Source organism: Bos mutus, chromosome 22 (assembly GCF_027580195.1).
Source record: "Bos mutus isolate GX-2022 chromosome 22, NWIPB_WYAK_1.1, whole genome shotgun sequence".
Taxonomy (NCBI): Eukaryota; Metazoa; Chordata; class Mammalia; order Artiodactyla; family Bovidae; genus Bos; species Bos mutus.
Window position 1 is genome coordinate 11,080,010 of NC_091638.1, and position 25,961 is coordinate 11,105,970.

The 25,961-nt window shown below is 37.3% G+C and overlaps 1 protein-coding gene across 1 annotated transcript in view; it reads left to right on the top strand.

Annotated features, from left to right (window-relative positions):
- GOLGA4 (golgin A4) overlaps nucleotides 1-25,692 on the top strand; it is a 110,552-nt gene extending 84,860 nt beyond the window's left edge. Inside the window, 6 exon segments of the mRNA XM_070359639.1 lie at nucleotides 2,059-2,079; nucleotides 2,259-2,327; nucleotides 7,178-7,253; nucleotides 10,216-10,319; nucleotides 15,152-15,238; nucleotides 24,981-25,692. Of these exon segments, the coding sequence (XP_070215740.1) occupies nucleotides 2,059-2,079; nucleotides 2,259-2,327; nucleotides 7,178-7,253; nucleotides 10,216-10,319; nucleotides 15,152-15,238; nucleotides 24,981-25,004 (381 nt within the window). The 3' untranslated portion in view covers nucleotides 25,005-25,692.
- The last annotated feature ends 269 nt before the right edge of the window (nucleotides 25,693-25,961 follow it).

Below are 25,961 nucleotides of genomic sequence, written 5' to 3' on the forward strand. Positions count from 1 at the left end.
ATCTTTGAAGAGAGAAGTTGTAGCCTCTCTTTATAGAGTATGAAACTAAATTTCAAAGAGATTAAATAAAATGTTGGCACTCACACAGTAAATGTTGTATTGGGAATATAAATCCACTCTGCCAGACTTCAAACCTAGGTGTTTCTGTGATACCAAAGCTTCTCAGGCTTCCCTGTGGAAAGGACAGCAGAGGACAGTTAACCTCGTAGCCCTGGGGCAGAGCCAAAAACAGTCCATAGAATGTATCTCAGTTTTAGATTTTTATATTTTGTGTTAAAAATTCATACACATTTTATATTCTACTCTATAATATATCCTTATTTGTAGTCACATAAAAATGGTTTTCGTTATATACCTTTGAGAAAAACAGTGTTTTCTCCTTGGTTGTAGATGTAAGGGGATTATTTTGGAAAATTGGGTTCAATTCAAAGAGATCTGGCACTACATATCTAGGCTTTTTTATAATCCCAGTCTTTAAGTAAAAATGATGCTATGAAAGATGGACCATGTTTACCCTGTGGCTTCTTGACCTGCTGTGCACCCCAAAAAATGCATATCCTCAGGGCTTGTGAGCCCTCATTCGAGAGGCCAGGGCAGTGTGCCGTCCTCCTTCTGATATGTTCTAACTCATCTAGTGTGATCTTCATAGCACTGTCAAGAGGGCCATGGGAGAGGTGGACACTGTTCATGGCTTCATCCTCCAGAGTTATAGAGGATTCATCACAGAAGTCAGTGACCAGATAGTAATTTTCTAGATAACCAGTTGCATGGATCAGTTTTCCAAAATGGAGAGAAAAGGACTTTATAAACAGCTCTGGAGAAGGAACTGGCAAACCACTCCAGTATTCTTGCCTGGGAAATCCCATGGACAGAGGAGCCTGACGGGCTACAGTCCATGGGGTCAAAAAAGAGCTGGATGCGACTGAGTGACTAAATAACAACAGCAAGACCACTGGGCCACTTGGTGCACAGATTCTGGGTTTTAGCAATGAGCCAGTTTCCTTCCTTTCTTCAATAGCTACTAGTTACATTTAATATTTCCTTTTTTTTATTTTTAAAATTTTTTGCCACTTGGTCACTATTTGAATATACTTGGTACTGTGAAATGTTGCTTCCTATGAGATGGATACATGTATTGTACTCTCTAAGGTGTTCTCCTCAGTATCAAATTAAGTACTGATGTTGTATAAAGTGGCCTTGAGACCTGTGTCAAGATGCCAGAGTATTGAAACGTTGTGAAATTAATATTCAGGAGGTCTTTTGAGTCCTTTAACTTGTAGCATAAGAAAGGAGAGAATATCCTTAATTTTTATTCCTGCTCTAAAAAAATGTTTTTCTGTTTTATTCTTTTTGAATTTTTATTATTTTCCTTCTTGAACATCTTTGGTGCTTCTGAGAGGTCTTGAACTATATATCAGTGTTGAGTTGGGTGAGAAATAATTTGTGATTATTGCATACAGTGGATTCCCAGAAATGGTCCTTTAGAATTTTCCCTAAAGAGCCCATCTGTTATAAATAGATGTTAATGTGTTTAGTTTTTAAAATTGTACAAATAATAGATAAATATATTCTTGTAAAAAAAAAAAAAGTCAGATAATACAGATGTATATAGATAAACTGTTCCTGGTGGGTGCCTTCTTTTCCCAAGTGGTCATCATTCTTAGGAGTTTCACAAGTGACCTTCTAGTCATTTTTCTTGGTGTTTACCTGTGTTTATGTATATTTACCTCTGGAGGAGGAAATGGAAACACCCCTCAGTATGCTTGCCTGGAAAATTCCGTGGACAGGAGTCTGTCAGGCTACAGTCCATGGGGTCACAGAGTGGGATACAGCTGAGCAACTGAGCGCACACATGTATATTTACATTGTAATAGTTTATATAGCAAAAGAGACCAGGTTTAAAAGCTAGTAGTTAAAGTTGCCTCATGTCAAATCTGACCACTCTCTTAAGACTGTAACACTGAATTTTTGTTTCCTTGTGATTTCATATTGTTCCATTTTATTGTTTCTTGTAGATTTTAGTGTATGGACTTATTTCTTTTTTTTTTCCATTTTTAGGTAACAATTATGGAGTTACAGGTAAGACTAGTTTTTCATTGAATTTGAGTGAAGGTAATCCATTTTCAGGAGCATTCTGTATTTTAAGTTAAAATATGAAGAGACTTGTTTTAACAAGGAAGAACTTACCAGGCAGTATAGAAATGTGTCCAAGTGATGATGAAACCCACAGTCTCAGATCTGACCTTTTGTTCTTTCAGACACAACTAGCACAGAAGACTACTCTAATCAGTGACTCAAAGTTGAAAGAGCAGGAGTTCAGAGAACAGGTACAGGTCTATTTGGTGCTTTTAATTTTGAAATGACTTCCTTGATTTATATAAGTATATTCTTGGAACTCATTTAGCTAATTTTTTAAAAAGAACTGATTTAATACTCATTTAATAGTTGGTTTTCCAATCTTGTCTTACAGGAAATTTTATTTTTAAATCTGAAAGTGCTGGAGGATATCTTTATAAATTTGTGATCACGTATATTTAAACAGGAACATTTGCATCCTGTTATTCTAGTGCTTAACATGTTGGATAACAATTTGTAATGACTTAAGTTCTATAGAAGAAGCTTTTATCAGAGGGAAAATACATTAACATCAGTCTTTCCTGCTTTTTCCTAGTGGTTATAGTGTCTTGGTTTAATATTATTTGTCCGTAAGTTATCTAGTGATTAAGTAGGATCGTGTGTGCACACCTAGAAGGATGCACAGGCATGCAGACACCAGTATATGTATACCTGTGGTGCATGATACTTAGTCTTTTTCCAAACTCTGGAGGAAGAGTGACCTAAGTCAACTGGCTGAGTTTGAAGACTAAGTCTTTAGGAGTTTTCCAGTTTTTTACAATTCATATGTACATATAAATGTTGATAATTGTTGAAACTAGGTGACGGGCATTAACTGTAGTATACTTTTTGTATTTGAGTATGTTTGAAACTTTTCATAATATTTTTAAAAAAATTCCCAAAGATAGATACTAAGTCCCAGTGTTACCTTATTATTTTTTTTCCTAGTGTTTTTGCCTTTCTCATCTATCTCAAGTTTACTGCTTTAAAATTCTCTTCTCTTAGCACACGCAAGTCTTCAAACTGTCCTAGCATAACAATTTTTGTACTGATTATTTTTATAGTAGTAAACACATAAAATTGACCATTTTAATCATTTTAAAGTACACAATTAATTGACATTTAGTTCATTCACAGTGTTCTGAAACCATCGTGATTATCGAGTTCCAGATCATTTCATGACCCTCAAAAGAAAAAACCCTGTACCCATTAAGCATTCATTCCCCATTACCTTCTCCCCAGTATCTCACAACCACTAATCTGTTTTTTATGTCTGTGGATTTACCTGTTCTGAGTATTTTATATAAATGTGCTTACTCGTTCAGTTGTGTCTGACTCTTTCCGAGCTCATGAACTATAGCCCACCAGATTCCTCTGTCTGTGGGGATTCCCCAAGCAAGAATACTAGAGTGGGTTGCCATGCCCTCCTCCAGGGCATGCTCAACTAATCAAAATACCTATTTTGAGTATTTTATATAAATAGAATCATATAATACATGACCTTTCTAACCTAGCCTCTTTCACTTAGCATAGTGTTTTTAGGGTTCATCTATGTTGTAATATTCGTTAGTACTTCACTCCTTTTTCTGATGAGTAATAATATTTCATTGTATGGATGATACTACAGTGTGGTCATCAGTTGATGTGTGTTTGGATTGTTTCTTGTTGCTATTCAGTCACTAAGTCATGTCTGACTCTCTTACTCCATGGACTGCAGCATGCCAGGCTTCCCTGTCCTCTCTATCTCCTGGACTTTGCTCAAATTTGTATCCATAAAGTCAGTGATGCTATCTAACCAGCTCCGGTTATGCTATCTAACCAGCTCATCCTCTGCCACCGCCTTCTCCTTTTGCCTTCAGTCTTTCCTAGCATCAGGGTCTTTTCCGGTGAGCTGGCTCTTCACATCAGGTGGCCAAAGTATTGAAGCTTCAGCATCAGTCCTTCCAGTGAATAGTCAGGGTTGATTTCCTTTAGGATTGACTGGTTTTATCTCCTTGCAGTCCAAGGGACTCTCGGGAGTCTTTTCCAGTACCACAATTCAAAAGCATCAGTTCTTCAGTACTCAGCCTTCTTTATGGTCAGCTCTCACACCTGTGCATGACAACTGGAAAAACCATAGGTTTGACTATACGGACTTTTGTTGGCAAAGTGATGCCTCTGCTTCTTATTACGCTGGATTGTTCTCCCTTTTGCCGATTGTGCATAGTGCTGCTAGGAACACTGTTTACAAGTTTTAGTTTGAACACTTCTTTCCTTCTTTTGAGTTACGTACTCATTAATGGGATTGCTAGAGCATATGGAAGTTACTTGTTTAGCTCTTTGAAGAGCCTTCAAATGGTTTTACATTGTGGATACTATTTTACATTCTGATCAGTAAAGTATAAGAATTTCAATTTCTTCACATCCTCCCCAGCAGGTGTTTTGATTATAGCTATCCTAGGTGGTATGAAGTGCTATCTCATTATGGTTATAATTTGTACTTCCCTAATGAGAGTCCCTTGGACTGCAAGGAGATCCAACCAGTCCATTCTGAAGGAGATCAGCCCTGGGATTTCTTTGGAAGGAATGATGCTAAAGCTGAAACTCCAGTACTTTAGCCACCTCATGCGAAGAGTTGACTTATTGGAAAAGACTCTGATGCTGGGAGGGATTGGCGGCAGGAGGAGAACGGGACGACAGAGGATGAGATGGCTGGATGGCATCACTGACTCGATGGACATGAGTCTGGGTGAACTCCGGGAGCTGGTGGTGGTCAGGGAGGCCTGGCGTGCTGCGATTCATGGGGTCGCAAAGAGTCAGACAGGACTGAGCGACTGAACTGAATGACTGATGATGTTAAGCATCTTATCATTTGTGTATCTTCTTTAGGGCAATGTCTTTTGTTCATTTTTAACTGGGTTATTGAAAAGAAGAGAAGTGAAAAGCAAAGGAGAAAAGGAAAGATATAAACACCTGAATGCAGAGTTCCAAAGAATAGCAAGGAGAGATAAGAAAGCCTTCTTTAGCGATCAATGCAAAGAAATAGAGGAAAACAACAGAATGGGAAAGACTAGGGATCTCTTCAAGAAAATCAGAGATACCAAGGGAACATTTCATGCAAAGATGGGCTCGATAAAGGACAGAAATGGTATGGACCTAACAGAAGCAGAAGATATTAAGAAGAGATGGCAAGTATACACAGAAGAACTGTACAAAAAAGATCTTCACGACCCAGATAATCACGATGGTGTGATCACTGACCTAGAGCCAGACATCCTGGAATGTGAAGTCAAGTGGGCCTTAGAAAGCATCACTACAAACAAAGCTAGTGGAGGTGATGGAATTCCAGTTGAGCTATTCCAGATCCTGAAAGATGATGCTGTGAAAGTGCTGCACTCAATATGCCAGCAAATTTGGAAAACTCAGCAGTGGCCACAGGACTGGAAAAGGTCAGTTTTCATTCCAATCCCAAAGAAAGGCAATGCCAAAGAATGCTCAAACTACCGCACAATTGCACTCATCTCACACGCTAGTAAAGTAATGCTCAAAATTCTCCAAGCCAGGCTTCAGCAATATGTGAACCGTGAACTTCCTGATGTTCAAGCTGGTTTTAGAAAAGGCAGAGGAACCAGAGATCAAATTGCCAACATCTGCTGGATCATGGAAAAAGCAAGAGAGTTCCAGAAAAACGTCTATTTCTGCTTTATTGACTATGTCAAAGCCTTTGACTGTGTGGATCACAATAAACTGTGGAAAATTCTGAAAGAGATGGGAATACCAGACCACCTGATCTGCCTCTTGAGAAATTTGTATGCAGGTCAGGAAGCAACAGTTAGAACTGGACATGGAACAACAGACTGGTTCCAAATAGGAAAAGGAGTTCGTCAAGGCTGTATATTGTCACTCTGTTTATTTAACTTATACGCAGAGTACATCATGAGAAACGCTGGACTGGAAGAAACACAAGCTGGAATCAAGATTGCTGGGAGAAATATCAATAACCTCAGATATGCAGATGACACCACCCTTATGGCAGAAAGTGAAGAGGAACTTAGAAGCCTCTTGATGAAAGTGAAAGTGGAGAGTGAAAAAGTTGGCTTAAAGCTCAACATTCAGAAAATGAAGATCATGGCATCCGGTCCCACCACTTCATGGGAAATAGATGGGGAAACAGTGGAAACAGTGTCAGACTTTATTTTTCTGGGCTCCAAAATCACTGTAGATGGTGACTGCAGCCATGAAATTAAAAGACGCTTACTCCTTGGAAGGAAAGTTGTGACCAACCTAGATAGCATATTCAAAAGCAGAGACATTACTTTGTCAACAAAGGTCCGTCTAGTCAAGGCTATGGTTTTTCCCTGTGGTCATGTATGGATGTGAGAGTTGGACTATGAAGAAGGCTGAGCACCAAAGAATTGATGCTTTTGAACTGTGGTGTTGGAGAAGACTCTTGAGAGTCCCTTGGACTGCAAGGAGATTCAACAAGTCCATTCTGAAGGAGATCAGCCCTGGGATTTCTTTGGAAGGACTGATGCTGAAGCTGAAACTCCAGTACTTTGGCCACCTCATGCAAAGAGTTGACTCATTGGAAAAGACTCTGATGCTGGGAGGGATTGGGGGCAGGAGGAGAAGGGGCGCCAGAGGATGAGATGGCTGGATGGCATCACTGACTCGATGGACGTGAGTCTGAGTGAACTCTGGGAGTTGGTGATGGTCAGGGAGGCCTGGCGTGCTGCGATTCATGGGGTCGCAAAGAGTCGGACACGACTGAGCGACTGATCTGATCTGATCTGATTGTTTTTTGTTGTTCCTGAGTATCTTAATAGATATATGATTTGCAAATATTTTCTCCCATTCTGTGGGTTGTCTTCAATTTCTTGATAATGTACTTTGAGGCACAGAATTTTGATGCTTTTCCTTTTGTTGTCTCTGCCTTTGGTGTCATATCTAAGAAACCATATGTATTAATTTCTTTTTGTCTATATTCTGTATTGCACATTATAAAAATCTAGTGGCTATAGCAGTCTTTTTTTAAACATTATTTCCATATGAATCTTGTGATTGAAATATTTGTTATTTTTAGATTCACAATTTAGAAGATCGTTTGAAGAAATACGAGAAGAATGTATACGCAACAACTGTAGGGACACCTTACAGAGGTAGGAGTGATCTCTCGTCATGTTATCCATGCATATCTTGTGTTGGGGGACTTCTGGATGATTTTTATTTTTGTCTTTGCTAATCTCATTCTTTAGAAGGAATGTATGTAAATTCATCAATAACAGCTAGTTTTATGGAAAGAAGAATAGTAATCTAAAGCAAAATTAATGTGTATTTGTTGTTTGGAAAAAAATCAGTATTGCCATGTAGAAGTGAAACTGCAGGTTCCCACTTTGTTCTCCACTTTCCAAATGGACCTAGTTTATGATTTGTGTATATTTTTCCAGACTGTTCTGTGTATATGCAAACATTCATAATTTCTACTGCATGTACCCATATAAACACAGAGTTATATATTTTAAGTGCTTCTGGTTTGGTTTTGTTTTTACTAATTACAGTAATACTAATTGCTGTATTTAAACCAGGATTTAAGGATAAAAGAATTTCATAAAAATAACTTATTTCAAAGTGGCGAAGGATGATTTAGAAGTATTCTTGACTTAAATTATATATGCTGCTTACAAAGAATTCTGAAGACAGGCTTGAGTCTTTATGTAGTTGTTCCCTTGAGATGGTCATGACTTTGAATAATCTTGTAACAATTTTCCCATTCTCAGTTGCACAGCCTTGCTGTATTATGAATAGTTTTATTTTGCTAAATGTTTTGTAAAGCTTTCTGCTTTTTCCTGTAAGGCAGTCAGGCATGAATCTAAGCCATTTCACATTCTTTTGTGTTTTTGAAAGCTCTTACTTATTGTTATGAAATAGCATAAGTTATTATACAGTTTTTAATTAAACAAGGACTTGCTTTAGATTCTTTCCAAAACACACTTCAAAAAGAAGAGAAAACCAACATGGATGTTTCCTATGGCTCATTGCAGAGAAGACTCTTGCTTCAAAGACTGTTTTCCATAGCTAAGTCAACATGTGTGATTCTTAGCATAGAACTGCTAAACTGGTGCCCAGCAATACATAAAGAATATAGTATTGATTCTTTTTTTTTTTTAGTTTCAACTTAAGGATTTTATACTTTCATTTTTTTTCAGTTTTAAATTGTAAAATGAACACACATGTAGTTTTTATAACTGACACACATATAGTACTAGGTGTTAGGCACTGTTATAAAACAGTTTGTCTATCAGTTCACTTATTCCTGTCCACAGTCCTAGTAATATGGTTGAGTCTGCACATTAATCTCTTTGCTATGCTTTTAGATAGTTCTTAGTGCAGAAGGCTTTTCAGATTGCCTAGTGTGCCATTGTACTGGAAGTGAATGCGAGTTTAGACTTCACATAACACAGAATTATGAATTTATTCAGATGAAAGTTTTTCATATTACGATTTCATATACTTGAACTGTATTTATTCTTTATTTTTAAATTGAAATGGAGCTTGATCTAATAGATGAACTATATATTTTGTGACAGTCTTTAAGATATTGAATCAAAGTATTTGAAAACCACTAAAATGGCATTACTACTTAATGCATTCAAGTTATTTTATCTACCTTATGTTTTGAAACAGTTTAGAAAACTTGATATAAACCAGTGCTTTTAGGTTTCAGTTCAGTTCAGTTGCTCAGTCATGTCCGACTCTTTGCGACCCCATGAATTGCAGCACGCCAGGCCTCCCTGTCCATCACCAACTCCCAGAGTTCACTCAGACTCACGTCCATCGAGTCAGTCATGCCATCCAGCCATCTCATTCTCTGTCATCCCCTTCTCCTCCTGCCCCCAATCCCTCCCAGCATCAGAGTCTTTTCCAATGAGTCAACTCTTCGCATGAGGTGGCCAAAGTACTGGAGTTTCAGCTTCAGCATCATTCCTTCCAAAGAAATCCCAGGGCTGATCTCCTTCAGAATGGACTTGTTGAATCTCCTTGCAGTCCAAGGGACTCTCAAGAGTCTTCTCCAACACCACAGTTCAAAAGCATCAATTCTTCGGCGCTCAGCTTTCTTCACAGTCCAACTCTCACATCCATACATGACCACAAGAAAAACCATAGCCTTGACTAGACGGACCTTTGTTGGCAAAGGAATGTCTCTGCTTTTGAATATGCTATCTAGGTTGGTCATCACTTTCCTTCCAAGGAGTAAGCGTCTTTTAATTTCATGGCTGCAGTCACCATCTACAGTGATTTTGGAGCCCAGAAAAATAAAGTCTGACACTATTTCCACTGTTTCCCCATCTATTTCCCATGAAGTGATGGGACCAGATGCCATGATCTTCGTTTTCTGAATGTTGAGCTTTAAGCCAACTTTTTCACTCTCCATTTTCACTTTCATCAAGAGGCTTTTGAGTTCCTCTTCACTTTCTGCCATAAGGGTGGTGTCATCTGCATATCTGAGGTTATTGATATTTCTCCCAGCAATCTTGATTCCAGCTTGTGTTTCTTCCAGTCCAGCATTTCTCATGATGTACTCTGCATATAAGTTAAATAAGCAGGGAGACAATATACAGCCTTGACGAACTCCTTTTCCTATTTGGAAGCAGTCTGTTGTTCCATGTCCAGTTCTGACGAGCTACTGAACTCCTTAACAAAGTAAAAATAATTGTTCATTTTAGTCACCATAGACTATCTGAAGCCAACCACATAGTATTTGGGAGAGAAATACTGGTTTTAAGAAATCTTCGTCTTCCCTAGGCCTTGTCTTTTTAAATTGTTATGCCAGAAAGATGAAGCAGAAGAAGGTCAAGGCTTGGAGGAGGGGGAAGATGTGAGAAATAAAACTGCTGCAATAATACTTGTTTTCTCTTCTAAAGGAAAAATACTAGTTGGAATGCTATATACATTATAGTATACAATGTATATACATATCGTAGTGCAATCTAATACAATACAGTTGATACAAGAATAAAGCCTCTCTCTTTGTTACTTTGTGTTTTAGTTTATCTTTTTCTAAGTGCTAAGTAGCTTATCTGGTTTTCTCTTTACAGTTTAATCTGTTTGTTTGTTTGACAGGTGGCAATTTGTACCATACTGATGTCTCACTCTTTGGAGAACCTACGGAGTTTGAGTATTTGCGCAAAGTGCTTTTTGAGTATATGATGGGTCGTGAGACTAAGGTATAAATTGTGTCTGGTGATTTGTCATATGGTTAAATTTAGAAGGAAATGTATCCCATTTTTAATAAACATATTGATGTTGTGTGTTTACTGCTAGCAGACCATATATGCTGATAGTAGGCAGTAGGTAATTGTGTTATTGCTCTGAGTTTGCAAAAGTGAGTTAGCAAATCTTGCTTGTATTTGTTACATTTATAAAATATTAATTTAAAAATACTGATTGTTGATGCTAAATAATAAAGATAAAAATTTCTTTGACTTAATACTTTGTGAAGCATGTGGCTATTTTTGACTTCAGATCTTAAGATTAGGAGATGAAATTTCATTTTCATGGAGACTTAAGGGTAGTGTGGATAGTATTGGAAATGGTCCTAATTAAGAATGACTATGTAGGGGTATTTAGAAATATTGTACTTTGGTCAGTGTAAGAAAGTTATTCTTGTACATATAGAGTATTGATCATTTAAAAATGACCCCACTGCATAGGTAATAATGCTTGGTTAATTTGTTTTCTAGGATGTTAAATTTGCTATAAGGTCCCTTATAGAGTGGAGTCTAGTCTTATTGTTATTTGTATCCCTGCAGTGTTTTTAAAAGCCTTATAGTGGGCATTTTGCAAATACATCTTTAATTAAATATACTTAGGAAAATTCATGAGCGTTTCTTAAAACAAAATTTTTCATTTGAAGCAGTTTCTGTTTTTGATACTGTTTCAAATTTTTACCTTCATGAATTTTTACATTGTCCTTATATGTTTGCTGAGAATGGGATAATGCATTTTCTAAGAAACAGTCAGTCAGTGTTTTAATTCATTGGTTTGTGGGAGTTACTAAGTGCTAAATTCAGGAATTAAGACAGTTCAGGGGTTGTTTTGGCAAATAAGACCTAAAAATAAGGCATTAAAAAATCTCTTAAGAGAATATTAAGAATTTATAGGTTTTAGATCCTGCTAAACATCAGGAATTACAGGGCTAGAGATCATTTGAATCCTTGATACAACAGAAATCTAATTTCAGTGTATGAAATAGTTCAAGTTAAAGAAATATCCAGTGTGATCCTCAATGTGCATCATAAGATGGATGTATTAATTCACAGTAATTCAGTGCCTTTTTTTCTTAAAAACTTTTTTTTTTAATTCAAAGGATAGCTAAAACTGAATTTTCTCCTTATCTTTAAAAAACAAAGCTAATGAAATGTAACTTTCTATTACTATGCCCTTGTTGGATAGCAGCCTATATTTGAGGTGGCTTAGGTAAAGTTACCTTGTTATTGCAGGGAAGGGAGAAAAGCATTTCTTTAAGAAAAATAGCCTCTCAGAAGTTTAGCTCCTTTGGTTATATTTGTGAGTCTAAAGCTATGATCCCAGAGTTGTTGCTAAATTAGCTATTTAGCCTTTTCTCAATCTATGAAATGAGAGTGTGACTGCCTCAGCCTGTGTGTCCTGGAGGTTGCAATCATGTATGGGGTGAGATCCTTTCAGAGTCTTGATTCCTAAAGAAAGGCCCAGCCCAGCAGCAGTTACCTTCTGGGGTGGGGCCAGTTCAGCCAGGTCTCAGCCTGTGCTTTCGGAGCTCTGCAGTTATCCTGGGCTGTGACTCGGGAGACAGCTTATATTATAAGGAATGTTTTTGAGGCCCAGGCAGCTAGGCATCTCTGCTGAGGAGCCTCTGTGTGAGCTGTATCTTCAGCATTCAGTGTGCTTTCCTGGTTACTAAGAATGAGTAGTCTTTCATTCTGCCATCACATTTTATAAGTCAATATTGAAATAGATACTCAGTTTAATTTATTGCATATTTATTGAACACTTACTGTATGTGGCCTGATGTTTATCTCCATGATGAATCTGGAGATGAAAATGGATATCATCCTTACTTTTAAGCTGTTTACCATATAGTGGGAAGGTGGAGCTGTTCTCACTAGGCACAGTGTGATACAGAGTGTAGCAAGGGCTCTGAAAAGCAGCACCCCCATATTTACTTGTGGGGAGGTCAAGGGCATCATGGAGAAGGAGGTGTATACAGGCCTTTACCAGGGGGCATAAATTTTGATAGATGAGCTCAGAGAGGAGGAAAGCCCAGACAGAAAGTCCTAGACAGGAAAGTAAGTGTGGGCTTTCGAATGACAGGGAGACTGCTCCAACTAAAGCACTGCCTCTGTGATGTGGAAGTGACTCTGCTTAGGGCTGCAGGGTGTAGACGGCCTGGAGTGTTTCAGAATTCTACCTGTAGGTTATTGGAGGGTGGCCCTGAAAATTTTCAAGCAAGAGTCGACGCACTCAAGGGTAGACATGATGTCTGTTTTTAGACATTTCTTTTGTTGATTTGCCCAGTTCCTGTATATTAACAAAGAATTTGAAATGGAGACCAGGCTGTGGTTTTAGGATGAGCCAGAATACGTTAATGGCCTTTGTGATTTGGTCATCATCTGCCGTTGTTTCTTGTCCAGCAGGATCTGTATGTCATCCCACCTGTCTTTCTTCATCTTGCTTTTGCACACGTTGTTCCTTACTTTATGAGGCAGATGATTTTTTAGACCACATGTGTGATACACATTCTTACAGTATGAAGTTAAGTAAACTCCGGTCTTTCTTCTGTCCTGGCACTTTTTTCCCTTGGATTTTGATCCTTCATGCTATTTTTGGTACTTAAATTCAGCCTGTTCTCCATTTCAATAGAAACTGTTTCTCATTCTATCCTTTATTGAATTCTCTAAGGAAAACCTGGTAGGAGAGGCCACTTCTAAACCAGGTGGCTCATTTGAACTTTTCCTTACTTCCCAGGGCCTGAGGATATTGTATGTAGAGTAGACAGGCTGATTTCTTTCCCATGGTATGGCAGAGAACCTGGGCTTTCCATTAAAGCCAGGGAAGAGCTGTAAGTCTTTACTGGGTAACAAGCTGCAAATTCAGCATCGCTGATGAGTTTAGAGGTGGGTTTCCCATTTAATGTTTTTAGAAGTGTGGTGAGGCAACTAGCCACAGTTCTTTTTTTTTAACATGTTTGTGCCTAAGTGTATAATATATATGGTTTCATAATGGGTATAAGTGGACTTTCGGGTTATTCGAACTTGATAAGCTAAATTTACAGAGTGTTAATAAAAAGAATATTGAAACAGTTACTACTGCTTATTTCTCTTGCCATTTCATGCCACATATATGCTTGGTTTCTAGACTTCAGTTTAGCACAGAAGATTCTATTCTGTCTAGGCAATACAGTTTAAAGGGTGAGGATTTTTGTAAAATGCCTTTGGTATTCTCCAGGAACTGAGTTGTATTAAAGGTTTTTTTTGATCATCAGGCTGGCAGCTGCTGCTGCTGCTAAGTCACTTCAGTTGTGTCTGACTCTGTGCGACCCCATAGATGGCAGCCCACCAGGCTCCCCTGTCCCTGGGATTCTCCAGGCAAGAACACTGGAGTGGGTTGCCATTTCCTTCTCCAATGCATGAAAGTGAAAAGTGAAAGGGAAGTCGCTCAGTCGTGTGTCCGACTCTTGGCGACCTCATGGACTGCAGCCCACCAGGCTCCTCTGTCCATGGGATTTTCCAGGCAAGAGTACTGGAGTGGGGTGCCATTGCTTTCTCCCAAGCTGGCAGAGGCAAAGATAAAGGAAGGAGAGTCAGACTCTAAAATCTTGCTCTTTATGGTTTGGGGTTTGGGGTTGAAGAATAGTGTTAGTTGACCTGTTAGTTGAAATAAGTATTAGAAATACATGAAGTGCCTTGCCTAGGTTTAACACATAATAGGAATTTAAAAAATGTTAGTTCTTTTCTAACATCTCCATTCTTCCTGGAAATAATTATGCTTTTCTCCTAATGCTGTGTGTTCCTAAAATTTTGATTAACTATATTATGTCATCTTTTGCTCCGTGACCTTCTGCAGTCACACTTCCCTCCCTCCCTGCAGTCTGCCCAGAACACATGCACAGTCACGTAACTGTGAACACAGAATGTTAAGAGTCAGTTTCCTGGGTGAGCCTCCCCGTCCTCTGTAGCCCTACAGTAAGGAGCACTGCTCCTCGTCCTCAACAGAGCACTAGTACCTGAATTTGTATGTGAGCGCTGACCTTGTTATCCTACTTATTTCATAAGTGGTATCTTCTTTCCTCTCTGTCTCCCTCAAACCATCTCATCTTGATACAAAATAGGGAATTTCAGCCTTTGAGGAGAATTTTCCACGAACTTATGGGTGACAGTCTGGCTTACGGTATATTTATTTAGATCTGCACAGTTTATGATCTTGTTTTGCAAGCCACCATGTGTAATGTTTTGATTCATCCTGTTTTCTACCAAACAAAACATCTTGTGTTTATTTAAAATGTAATTTGTATTTCTATTAGGCTGATGTGCTGCATGTCTTAAAAAAATACCTATAAGCATGTTCATGTTCATGCAGTAGCCCATGTTTATGAGATATATGATGTGATTTAGTTCAAGCGGAACTTGGGAGTATCTAATTCTGATTATTTAGAGCATATGTTTTGGCAATACATCACTTATTAGATAGATTTCTACAAATAAAAAGCCTTATAAAATGAATGAGTAATAAAGTTTCATTTTAATAAGACAAAGGGCCAAGAACATTAGAACTTTATATGGCTTCATGCTATTGTGAATACATCTTCTTAAAATAATATCAACCCAGGCATTGTGAGGGGTCCTTTCAAATTGAAATTCTGTAATTGACTGTTATTTCCTTGACTGATACCTTCACATCATACTTCTTTGGTCGTGGCTTCCATTGAGAGCACTAAAGAATCCCGCTGGCAGGACATGTCAGAATGGGGTGAGAGCCATCTGCCCTGCTGCCTGGTGACTGTCTCCTGTCTTTCTTGTAGACCATGGCAAAGGTTATAACCACTGTACTGAAGTTCCCTGATGATCAGACCCAGAAAATTTTGGAACGAGAAGATGCTCGACTCATGGTAAGCTTTAAGTATAGGCTACAGATAGAAGACAACTTTATCTTGTCTGTTTACATTCTGTCTCATTTACAAAGACTGAGTTGGTAAGAGAAGTTTAAAAGTTTTCATCTTTATTGTAGTATAGCCTGAAAAGTGAAACTACATTATGAATATTAAACTGAGGGCAAATCTGAATGGATGCCCTCAAGGAAAGAACAATCTTATTTAATAATATATATGAGGTTGATACTTACATGAGCTGTATGAAATTTCTGGAACTTGGGCTCTTTCTGGGAAGGACAGAAAAGGCATTTGTTCTGGTATGTTGAGTAATAGTTTTTTTAAACCAAATTATATCATGATGTAGGTGTTTGGTAGATTATAGTTCCTAAATCTATTTCAATTGATTTCCAAATATAATAATTCTGAGTGAAAGAAAAGCATTTTTTAGCTTTTGGCCTTTACCCTACAAGGGAAAATATCAATAGATAACTGAATTATTGGGAAATTTTTGTGTGAAGTCAGCTATGATTGAAATGAAACAAGTACACACCTCATAAATTATACAAAATTGCCCTTGCCTAACTTCTTTTTGTCCTGCACCAATACCAGAATAAGATCCATTCTAAGCAGAGTATGAACTCTGTGATGTTTCCTGTCTGACCCCAAACTTTCTCTTTCTTCTGTCTTTTCTTGTCTTACTAGTAGCCTGCAGGACTTGCACATCTTCCCCTGCAATCTCTTTACCTATTTTGTGATGACAGTACTGCTCTTCTTTTACTCTCCTATTTAAAGCAAACAAAGATCTGCTCTTTAGTGATGGGTTAGCCTACATCTGAATGTCTCCAGTAAGAAAGACTAAGTCAATAAGTAGTTACATCTCAAAGAATACCATCTTATCTCTACTGACTATGTGTGTTTCTTAAACAAATTCTGGCTTATCATGAGCCCAAATAGCCCTTTCTGTTGGGGTCGCAAGTCTGTTCTGGTTCTAACCTGTGGAACTCAACCAAAAACCCTGAGATGGCCTGGATGGAAGGCTTTTATCCTACAGGCTAACCCCCCTGGCACTTATCAGCCCCCTGTGATGCTCCTTTTCTTTGACCCAATGCGTACTCTGACATCTTCCTGGCGTCCTTTAAAGTCATCCAGCATCCCTGACTTTAGGCCCAACTCCATTGTATATTGTGTTATCTGTATATATTTTCTGGGACAACTGCAGCTATTCTGGCTAGCCTTTAATTATGTGTTTTTTTTTTTTTCCTTAAAACATTTCTCCCTGGTATCTAGTGGTCTGAAAAATATTGTCATACCTCTGTAGTTAGCTCTGGTTATAGGTATTTTTGATAGAGAAGTAGGTAACTATAATGTATGCCCTTCATCACTAGAGAGAATGTTGTTTTAAATTCTAGCAAACATCCAATTCTGTAACCTGTAGTTCACTCAGAGTGGTTTTCCTCTTCACTGAGTAAAACAATTGTCTTTATGAAAACAAAATCTCCAATGCAGTTTGAGCCTGTTGACATGATTCTGTCATTATGGTCCAGATATTTAAGAAAATATTTTAAAATGAAGTAAATAGAAAGTTTTTTTTTTTTTTTTTTTTTAAATCTTCATTCATTCTCCTGTAGCTGCTACTTGATGATGAGGTATGGCCAACCTCTCCTCTTACTGTTAGGCTGCAGTTTGTCAGGATTTGGAATATAGTATAGGCTCGTCCTAAGTCACTGCTTTGGCAATGTGGTAGGACATTTGCCCTCATCCTGTACCGGTACCCCTGGCCCCCCTGCCCCGGCCGGTCCCCCACATGCAGCCTTAGATTGTTTTGCCTTGAAAGAAACTTCGAATAGATTACATGTAAATAGTGAATCATGTAAAATGGGAACACATGTACACCCATGGCTGATTCATGTCAATGTTTGGCAAAAACCACTACAATATTGTAAAGTAATTAGCCTCCAATTAAAATAAATAAATAAAATTTAAAAAAAACACACAAAAAACCTTTGAAGACAGATGGAAAAGTTTCTTTCTTTCTTTCTTGAGTTTAACTGAAAAGCAATCTTTGCAAAACATTACATTGTTTATTCATGAATAAAGTGGTATTCATTCTAGATAGGGATGAATTGGTGACTGATCCTTCCTAATTACTTATCCCAGAGGCTGACCTGCTCAGAAAGAAAGCCCCAGACTTCCACTACTATTTTAAGCAGTCTCATCCATCATTCAGTTCAGTTCAGATGCTCAGTCGTGTCCGACTCTTTGCGACCCCATGAATTGCAGCACGCCAGGCCTCCCTGTCTATCACCAGCTCCCGGAGTTCACTCAGACTCAAGTCCATCGAGTCAGTGATGCCATCCAGCCATCTCATCCTCTGTCGTCCCCCTTCTCCTCCTGCCCCCAATCCCTCCCAGCATCAGAGTCTTTTCCAGTGAGTCAACTCTTCGCATGAAGTGGCCAAAGTACTGGAGTTTCCAAGGAAATCCCAGGGCTGATCTCCTTCAGAATGGACTGGTTGGATGTCCTTGCAGTCCAAGGGACTCTCAAGAGTCTTCTCCAACACCACAGTTCAGAAGCATCAATTCTTCCCGCGCTCAGCCTTCTTCATAGTCCAACTCTCACATCCATACATGACCACAGGAAAAACCATAGCCTTGACTAGACGAACCTTTGTTGACAAAGTAATGTCTCTGCTTTTGAATATGCTGTCTAGGTTGGTCATAACTTTCCTTCCAAGGAGTAAGCGTCTTTTAATTTCATGGCTGCAGTCACCATCTACAGTGATTTTGGAGCCCCCCAAAATAAAGTCTGACACTGTTTCCACTGTTTCCCTATCTATTTCTCATGAAGTGATGGGACCGGATGCCATGATCTTCGTTTTCTGAATGTTGAGTTTTAAGCCAACTTTTTCACTCTCCTCTTCCACTTTCATCAAGAGGCTTTTGAGTTCCTCTTCACTTTCTGCCATAAGGGTGGTGTCATCTGCATATCTGAGGTTATTGATATTTCTCCCGGCAATCTTGATTCCAGCTTGTGCTTCTTATAGCCCAGTGTTTCTCTTGATGTACTCTGCATATAAGTTGAATCTTTTGCTTAATAAATGAGTTCAGTTGACTCTTCTATTGATGCTTGTTATGGCGAATATAGGAAAATTGAAGACTTGGAAGGTATGGTTGTTGACCTTTTGGAATCTTTCATTTTAGGCAGAGGGAAAAGCATCCATTCATTCATATATGAATAAAAGACATGGTTATGTAATATAATTCAAGTTATAAAAGCAGATGCTTAGGAAATTTGAAATGTTATAGTAAGCATGAAGTGAGGGAGATCTCAGAGATTACGTATACATTGATTTGATTAAACTTTTGTCAATATAAAGAGATTTTTGGTACTTGATAGAGTCATTCATGATTGTTCCTTATTTGATGGAAAATTAAGATTATATGGAGAAAGTGGAAGCCTAAGTCACATTGGCTTTAAGGTCATTGTCATTCATAAATGAATGATGGGAATCATTGTTTTTGAACAAACCTCTTAAAGAAATCACAACTAACTTCGTACACTGATGAGCTGTACCTGATGAGAGTGAAACACTGCTAAGAGTGATGACTGCTCATTCTCTGTAGAAGTATCCAGTAGAAAGACGTCTAAATGTGTAGAAAGCAAAGCTTTTTAGAAGGTTTTTAAATAATCATTTTAAAGTTACTTAGTCACCTTAGCTTTAATTTAAATGTATGTTCCAGATGGGCCATTTATGCAAGTTGTTGTAACCACAGCTACAGTTTCCTCTCTATTAAAATCAGCAGTGTTGACTGCTTTGTTATTTTAAATTTCAGGGCTGCAAAGCTGGTATAAGTAAGCCAAGCAAACCCCACCGCATTGCAGAGCTCCCTTCTCTGTCTGTTAGTAATTGGGGCGCTTGAGAGATGGTGCATTGCACTTTGTGCTGACAATGTGGGCCATATCAGCATTGGCATTATTTAACAGATACTAGAGGAGGGATACTGTCTAAAACCTTTGCTTTATAATCCTAATGATTATAAGTTTGCTTTCTGGCATGGATCAAAAACTGTCCCTGACTGCTCATAAGGTATTTTTCAGTATAGCACCTCTGTACCATATGTATCTCCCTTCCCCTCAGTGAGTTTTATAGTCTTTGAGAAACCCCACTACAGAATTCAACAGTTATTATTTAATAAGTGGTTTCAGAGTTTAACCTAATTTCGAGAACATACTTTGTAGATGAGAAACCATTATCTGTTAAGTAAGATTACATTGCTGAGCCTAATTAAAGTCTGTTTACTTAAGGATCACAATGTGGAGAGAAGGAATTCTAATCCTTCATTTGACAAGTCTCAGAATCTCTGAGACTTGTTTCTTCACAGAGTCTTTGTTTCTTCACAAAACTACATTATCTTGCTAGGATTGTTGAAGAACCAAAGTATGTTTACTGCCCCAGCTGGAGTTTTGTGATGATGGGCGACTGGTGGGGCTGGTGGGGCTGGTTCCTTAGCCACCATGTAGCAATGGATAGGACTAGTCTTTCCTAGAAAATGAGATTTGGAAAGGTAATCTAATAATGTTCAAGATAAATCATGAGAGACCTCACTGAGTACGACAGTCAAGTCATTTTATGGGAAGGATACCTGCTCCAGCCGTGTCCCATCTCCAGTCCCTGCACCTTCGAGTGTCAGCAGCTTTGTTGTGGGGAGAACTAGTTAGTGCTCAACAGCTCAGCCCCTGGATGACTTTGAGCAAACAAACACTTTTCATATTTCTGGCCTTGCTTGGCAAAATGAGTATGTTGGATTATTCTATCTGCAAGGTTTCTTTTCCTCTGAAGTATTAAGTCAGTTGTAAATTTTGAAGTTCTTTCAAGTGAGAAAAAAAGGTCTTATATGCAGGAGTCAGAAGTTAAAGACACATGCCAGATGCACATAGCTTTGTGTTCCCTAAGGCAGCCTTTTTACTCCTCTCAGTTTTTAGCATCTTGTGCCTGATACTTGATTTTGTGATGGTTTAGGTAATTTAAATGGCCAGAGTAGTTTGAGTTTCAGGATGGGAGCAATAGTGAATACGCACGTGTTTAGCTCATCTCATTGTCTAATTGAGTAAGACTGCCCTTACACCATCAGATTTTTTTTTTTTTTTTAAAGAAAGTCTTATTTATTTAGGATAATTACAGTAAGAAAGTTTATTTTAAAATGAGGTGCTAAATGATCTCTTGGGATTGAGAAGTTCTTTTGTTATTTAAAAAGTGGTTCTTTTAGGGTGCTAGCAAACTTAATGACTATTTCCTTTGACTCTGTTAAAAGAAAATTTTTCTATTCTATTGAATAAGGTTTGGCTTGTTTTCATTTCCCGTCTAATCTGGTCGGTTTTAAAGACCGACCTTCTGTTGACCTTGTTATTGCCTTGTTTTCTTGCTGATCCTTTGTGTCGTGTCACATCCTCGATCAGTCTGAATTAATAAAACCATCAGAACTTTTCAGTATCAATAGGTATAAACATTCTCCATTCCAGTGGACATTTCCGTTTTCCTTTGCATGGTCTCTGTAGCTGCATGCAAGGTGGGTTCAAGAAACAGATGCACGTAAAACCGATGCATAGTGAAAAATACGGCCCCTGTAGACCATGTATTTGTTTTCTTAAAAGTGGTTTTGCCTCTTAATTTTGTTCAGAATACATAGTGTGTGATCATTGCAAAGAAACACTGCAGACAATGCAGAAACATTGCTTAGAAAGGGAGACCTCGATGATCTTCAGCCTCCCAGCTCTTTCCACCCTGACAAGATCATGTTTGCTGTTGGTGTTGGGAACATTCCCAGCTTTATAATTACATAATTATATTTATTCCTCTATCATTTAGGTATTTGACTTTATAAAAATGAGAGTGTGCAACAGCTTGCTTTTTTCACTTATTTTTATATTCCACCTCATTACAAACTGATTTACCTTCTTCTTTTGATTGGTTGATATATGGATGTCCTGCAGTTGAGTTCATCAATTTCCTATCCATAGACACGTAGGTTATTTTAGTTTTTCAATACTTAACATTCATAGACACAGGGAACATACATATATATATTTTTTGCATACTCCCACAAGTTTTCCAATAGGATGTTAGCCTTATTGTGTTGTGTGTGTTGCAAATATTATTTTCTAGTTTGTCTTTTGATTTTGTTGCTTCTTACTAACTGCACATTAAATATAAATGATAAATAAAATGATGCTTCCAAGGTTGGTCACACTAAGAGTAGGCTCAGATCTTATAAACAATTCCTGTCTTTGCTGATACTGTTTTAAAGCAAACTAGGAAGTCAGTTAATAATCTTGGATTATGACCATGTTAAATAGGACATTGAATTTATTGCAAAAGGTTGCTACAGTAAAACTGTGTTTGCAGAGGTTGGGTCCCTTTGAAGGCAAACTTTGGTTTGGGTCATCATTCCTGAAACCATTTTCTAATATGGTGTTGAATTACAAGAGAGTTGTTCGTTGATAAAATTAACATATTTTAGGAGGAAATTCAATGTATGGATGCACTGTATTCACGTTCATCAACATTTCCCCCCAAATTGTTGGTGGTAAAATGAAATTACGTAAATCAAATTGTAATGTATGCTTGAATGGAATTATGAAGCAAATCCTTTTATAAACTGAATAATCATGACTTAATTATATCTAGCATATAAATATGTAATTAAGTATAAAGTACATCTATAATTGTGTTCTTTAAGTTCCGAGTAAAATCTCCACTGTGTAGTGTTATAGTTATTTAGGATGGGAGGGAGTGATTATAGATTCCTTGGTTTGGGGATATGTGAGAAATTTAAGTACATTCAGTTTAATCCTTTGAAGTTCATAAACACATATAATCTCTGTGTTATGTTAAGTCTTAAAACTAACCCAATAAGCTTTTTTTCTTCCTGGCTTTGTAGTATACTTCACCTCGCAGTGGTATCTTCTGAGTAAACCATCAGTCTGTGCTTAGTTAGCATGTGGTGAGTGAAGAATAATATGTCTTGTGTCTTTTGTGCAAAAAATCAAATGTATTGCATGATACTAACCATTTTGCTGGAATTCTTTTTTCTTTTGTTTAATGAAAATATGATTATGCTATGGGTTAATACAGGGATTTTCTGTTAATTTTGCTTTAATATGTAGATTAATAATCACCACCACCAATGTTATATAATTCTAGGAAATTTTAGTTCTTTAAATAGCAATTGAAAGTTTCAAAATTGCTGTTTGAAATTTTGCCCAAAAATCCCCCCAAAAATGTTTATGTATTTTATATTCCTATTTGTGTTTTATTTCTTGAGAATGGTCTTCAAAGTTAATAAAGATTATGAGAGAGAAATGAAAAATCATTTTCTAGATAAGAGTGATATATTTCACAAATCCAGAATGTAAAATATTACACAGCTTGCTTAGAGTCAGGCTAGTCTGAAATAATGAGCACTGCTGCTGCTGCTAACTCGCTTCAGTTGTGTCCGACTCTGTGCGACCCCAGAGATGGCAGCCCACTAGGCTCCTCTGTCCCTGGGATTCTCCAGGCAAGAATACTGGAGTGGGTTGCCATTTCCTTCTCCAATGCATGAAAGTGAAAAGTGAAAGTGAAGTCGCTCAGTCGTGTCCGACTCTTAGCGACCCCATGGACTACAGCCCACCAGGCTTCTCCGTCCATGGGATTTTCCAGGCAAGAGTACTAGAGTGGGTTGCCATTTCCTGCTCCAGGGGAGCATACAGTATAGCAAAATAACACATTTGTCCTGAGGAGACCCTTAGGCAGCTGCTTTAATTGAATGTGGCTGTTTCTAATTAATGTGTTAGTACAATGAGGTGGAGGCATCTAAAATGTTTGGATACACTTGATTGTCCTCACATTTAAACACCCCTCCCATCACCTCTACATATTATCCATGTTATTAGCATGATTTAGTACTCCCTAAATTTTTAGGGATTACTAAACAAACTTTGCATGAATTTTCACAAGTGACAAGTTGAATCACGGTCAATAGAGTTTACTTATAATTAAAGATTCTCTGTGATTATTAATTGAACTAACATGGAACTAACAGTATCAAGTTTTAAATGTTAATATACAGCATTTTTTTAACCTTCTAAGTTCAAATATCCTTTCTGCCTACATTTGAATCTCATTTTTATTTTTAATGTGTATCAGTTAACTTGTTTTGGTGATTGTCTAAAGCTATCATTAGTCATGTAAATTCCATATCTAACTCAGTAAGTCCTCACCTTTACCTTTGTTTATAATATTATAAATACTGTATCATGCTCCTTACTGCATTTAAATAGCATCATTTATCACTTAAAATGCTACCATGTAGCATTTCTGTTGATTGGTAACTTGATTGTCTTCTCAACTTTCAGTTAGAAAAATTTCAAGCAAGATTTGTAAAATTTAAGTAAACACTCATACACCCTTCACCTATATTTACCAGTTATTAACGTTTTGCCAGATTTTCTCACTCTCACTCTTGATTTCTCTCCATATATATTTTTTCTCCTCTATGACATTTGACAGTTGCTTGCAAACATTGTGCTTGTAAGCATTTGACAGTTACTTGCCAAACATAAATCAAATATCTTACTAAGTATCTTCAAAAATAAGGACCCTTTTCCTATATACTCACAATACAGTTGCCACTGTTTGGAAATTTAATATTAACACAATGCTGTTATCTAATATATAGTAAATACATTTCCCAGTTTTCCAAATAATGTCTCATAATTTTTAAAATTCCAGGATCCATTGGGAGATTGCATTTTGTCGTCATATTCTTCAGGTCTCTTTTGAACTAGAAAAGTCCTCCCAGCCTTTTTTTGGTGTCTCATGACATTGACATTGTGCAACATTATTGAATCACACATGAACTTCTCTTCCTGCAACAGTGCAAGCTCACGTTTGAAAATAATAACTGAAAAACGGTTTTAAATATCACAGGAGATCTTTTTCTTATCTTCTCTAGATTTTTAGGACTAACGTGTGTTGAATGAGTTTTATATTAATAAATTGTAAACTCCTGGAAATACGTCCTGAGTGGTGGATTATAATAAAGTCGGGACGACTGTAGTACTTTCTCTAGAACTGAAAGACTCTCTCTGTTACTTAATCTTCTTTGGTGGTTTATTTTTATGCATTTTTAACTTCATACTTGATTTGACCACTGGCTATTAGAATCTTATCTAGAGAAATCTTATTAGGAAGGTTTAACATCATGTCTTCTAAACATATTAAGGTTTTAAAATTAAGTTTGTTAATTTCAGATGAGGCATACATAATTTTTTTAAACCAATAGGTAGTTGTCCCTTGCTGCTATGCCTAGCATCCTAGGAGAACTGTAATATATAGAAACATCAATAGAGAAGAAGGAAAAGCCTTTTCTCCTCTTAAATCTAGCCTGCATCCTTGAAGGCTTCTCCCATGCTAGCACGCTTTCTCCTGGCTTTTTCTAATCGTGACCTGGCAGCCTTCGGTACGTGCTGCAAGGCTGCAGTTTCTGATTTCATATACAAATACTGCTTTCAGGACTGCTGACTAAAAAGATCATTCTAAGGACTGTAATGTTTAGAAGATTCCTTCAGGATTTAATATTTAGAATATTTGTACTTCAGTCTTCAGACTATATAATTTTAATATAATTTAACTTGAAAAAATAAATCTCCCAAAAAGTTAGCTTTAAAAGTTTTTTTGTTTTTTCGTTTCTTTTTTCTCCTCATCCTTTTTCTTTTCCAGTCATGGCTGCGGCCTTCATCTTAAAGAAGTTGGGAGAGTGATGCTGGACAGACCTGGAAAACTGTGCACATTTGCTGTTGGTAGTACGAAGCTGTATTCAGGGCCCCTCATGTAGCCCGAAGACCAAGAAAAATCTGACATTGGCCCTCGGAAAGATTGCAGACTGCCTTTAAAATAGATTATTATATCAGTGGAGAAACAATAATAGTTTTGGGGGTTATCAATTTTTTGTTGTTGTTGGGAAGAGTTTTGTGTTGTTTAAAAGATATTTTGAATAACTTAACCTGATTTATGGGCTCACTTCATGTTCCTTTCTTCCATTCTTTTTGTCCCTCTTTTTAAAGAACTGCTTGACTTTCCTATTTATTTCTAGGGTGATTTTTTTTTTTTTTTTAAAGACTTGTGCAATACATTTTGAGGTGAAATTTAGTGGATTTTTTTCTGATAAATTAGAGCATTTAATTGACTATTTTATCCAGATTGATTTATTGAATATTTGCTGAAGACTAGTTCTTTAAGCTCTGACATATGATAAATCCAAATGGCAGTACCTCATTGTTTACTTAGCTTTTGTACTTATATTTTTCAGAGGAAAAAATACTACTGTAAATTGTAAATAGCCAATACATAACTGTATCGTATGCAAATCTGTGACTGTTGGCAATATCATCTCAGAACAGAAAAATAAAGTTTATTTACTGTATGAAATGTGCTTACTGTGTTTTTTCCTAAATTGAAATCTCTTCAAAGTAGTTTAGAATTTATGTTCTGTCTGGGCGAATTATAATGAGGAACTGTTTGTCAAGAGAGCTGAATTGCTAAGTATTTGGAAAGATTCTTAATGCATTTAATCATGGAGTATTTTTCTAATGTGTCAGAGCTTGTATGGGAGAATAGGCTCTGTGTGTGTGTGTGTATACATGCTTACAATGATAAGTCTATTTATATTAAGGCCCATTAAAATTCCTGTGATTTTAATTG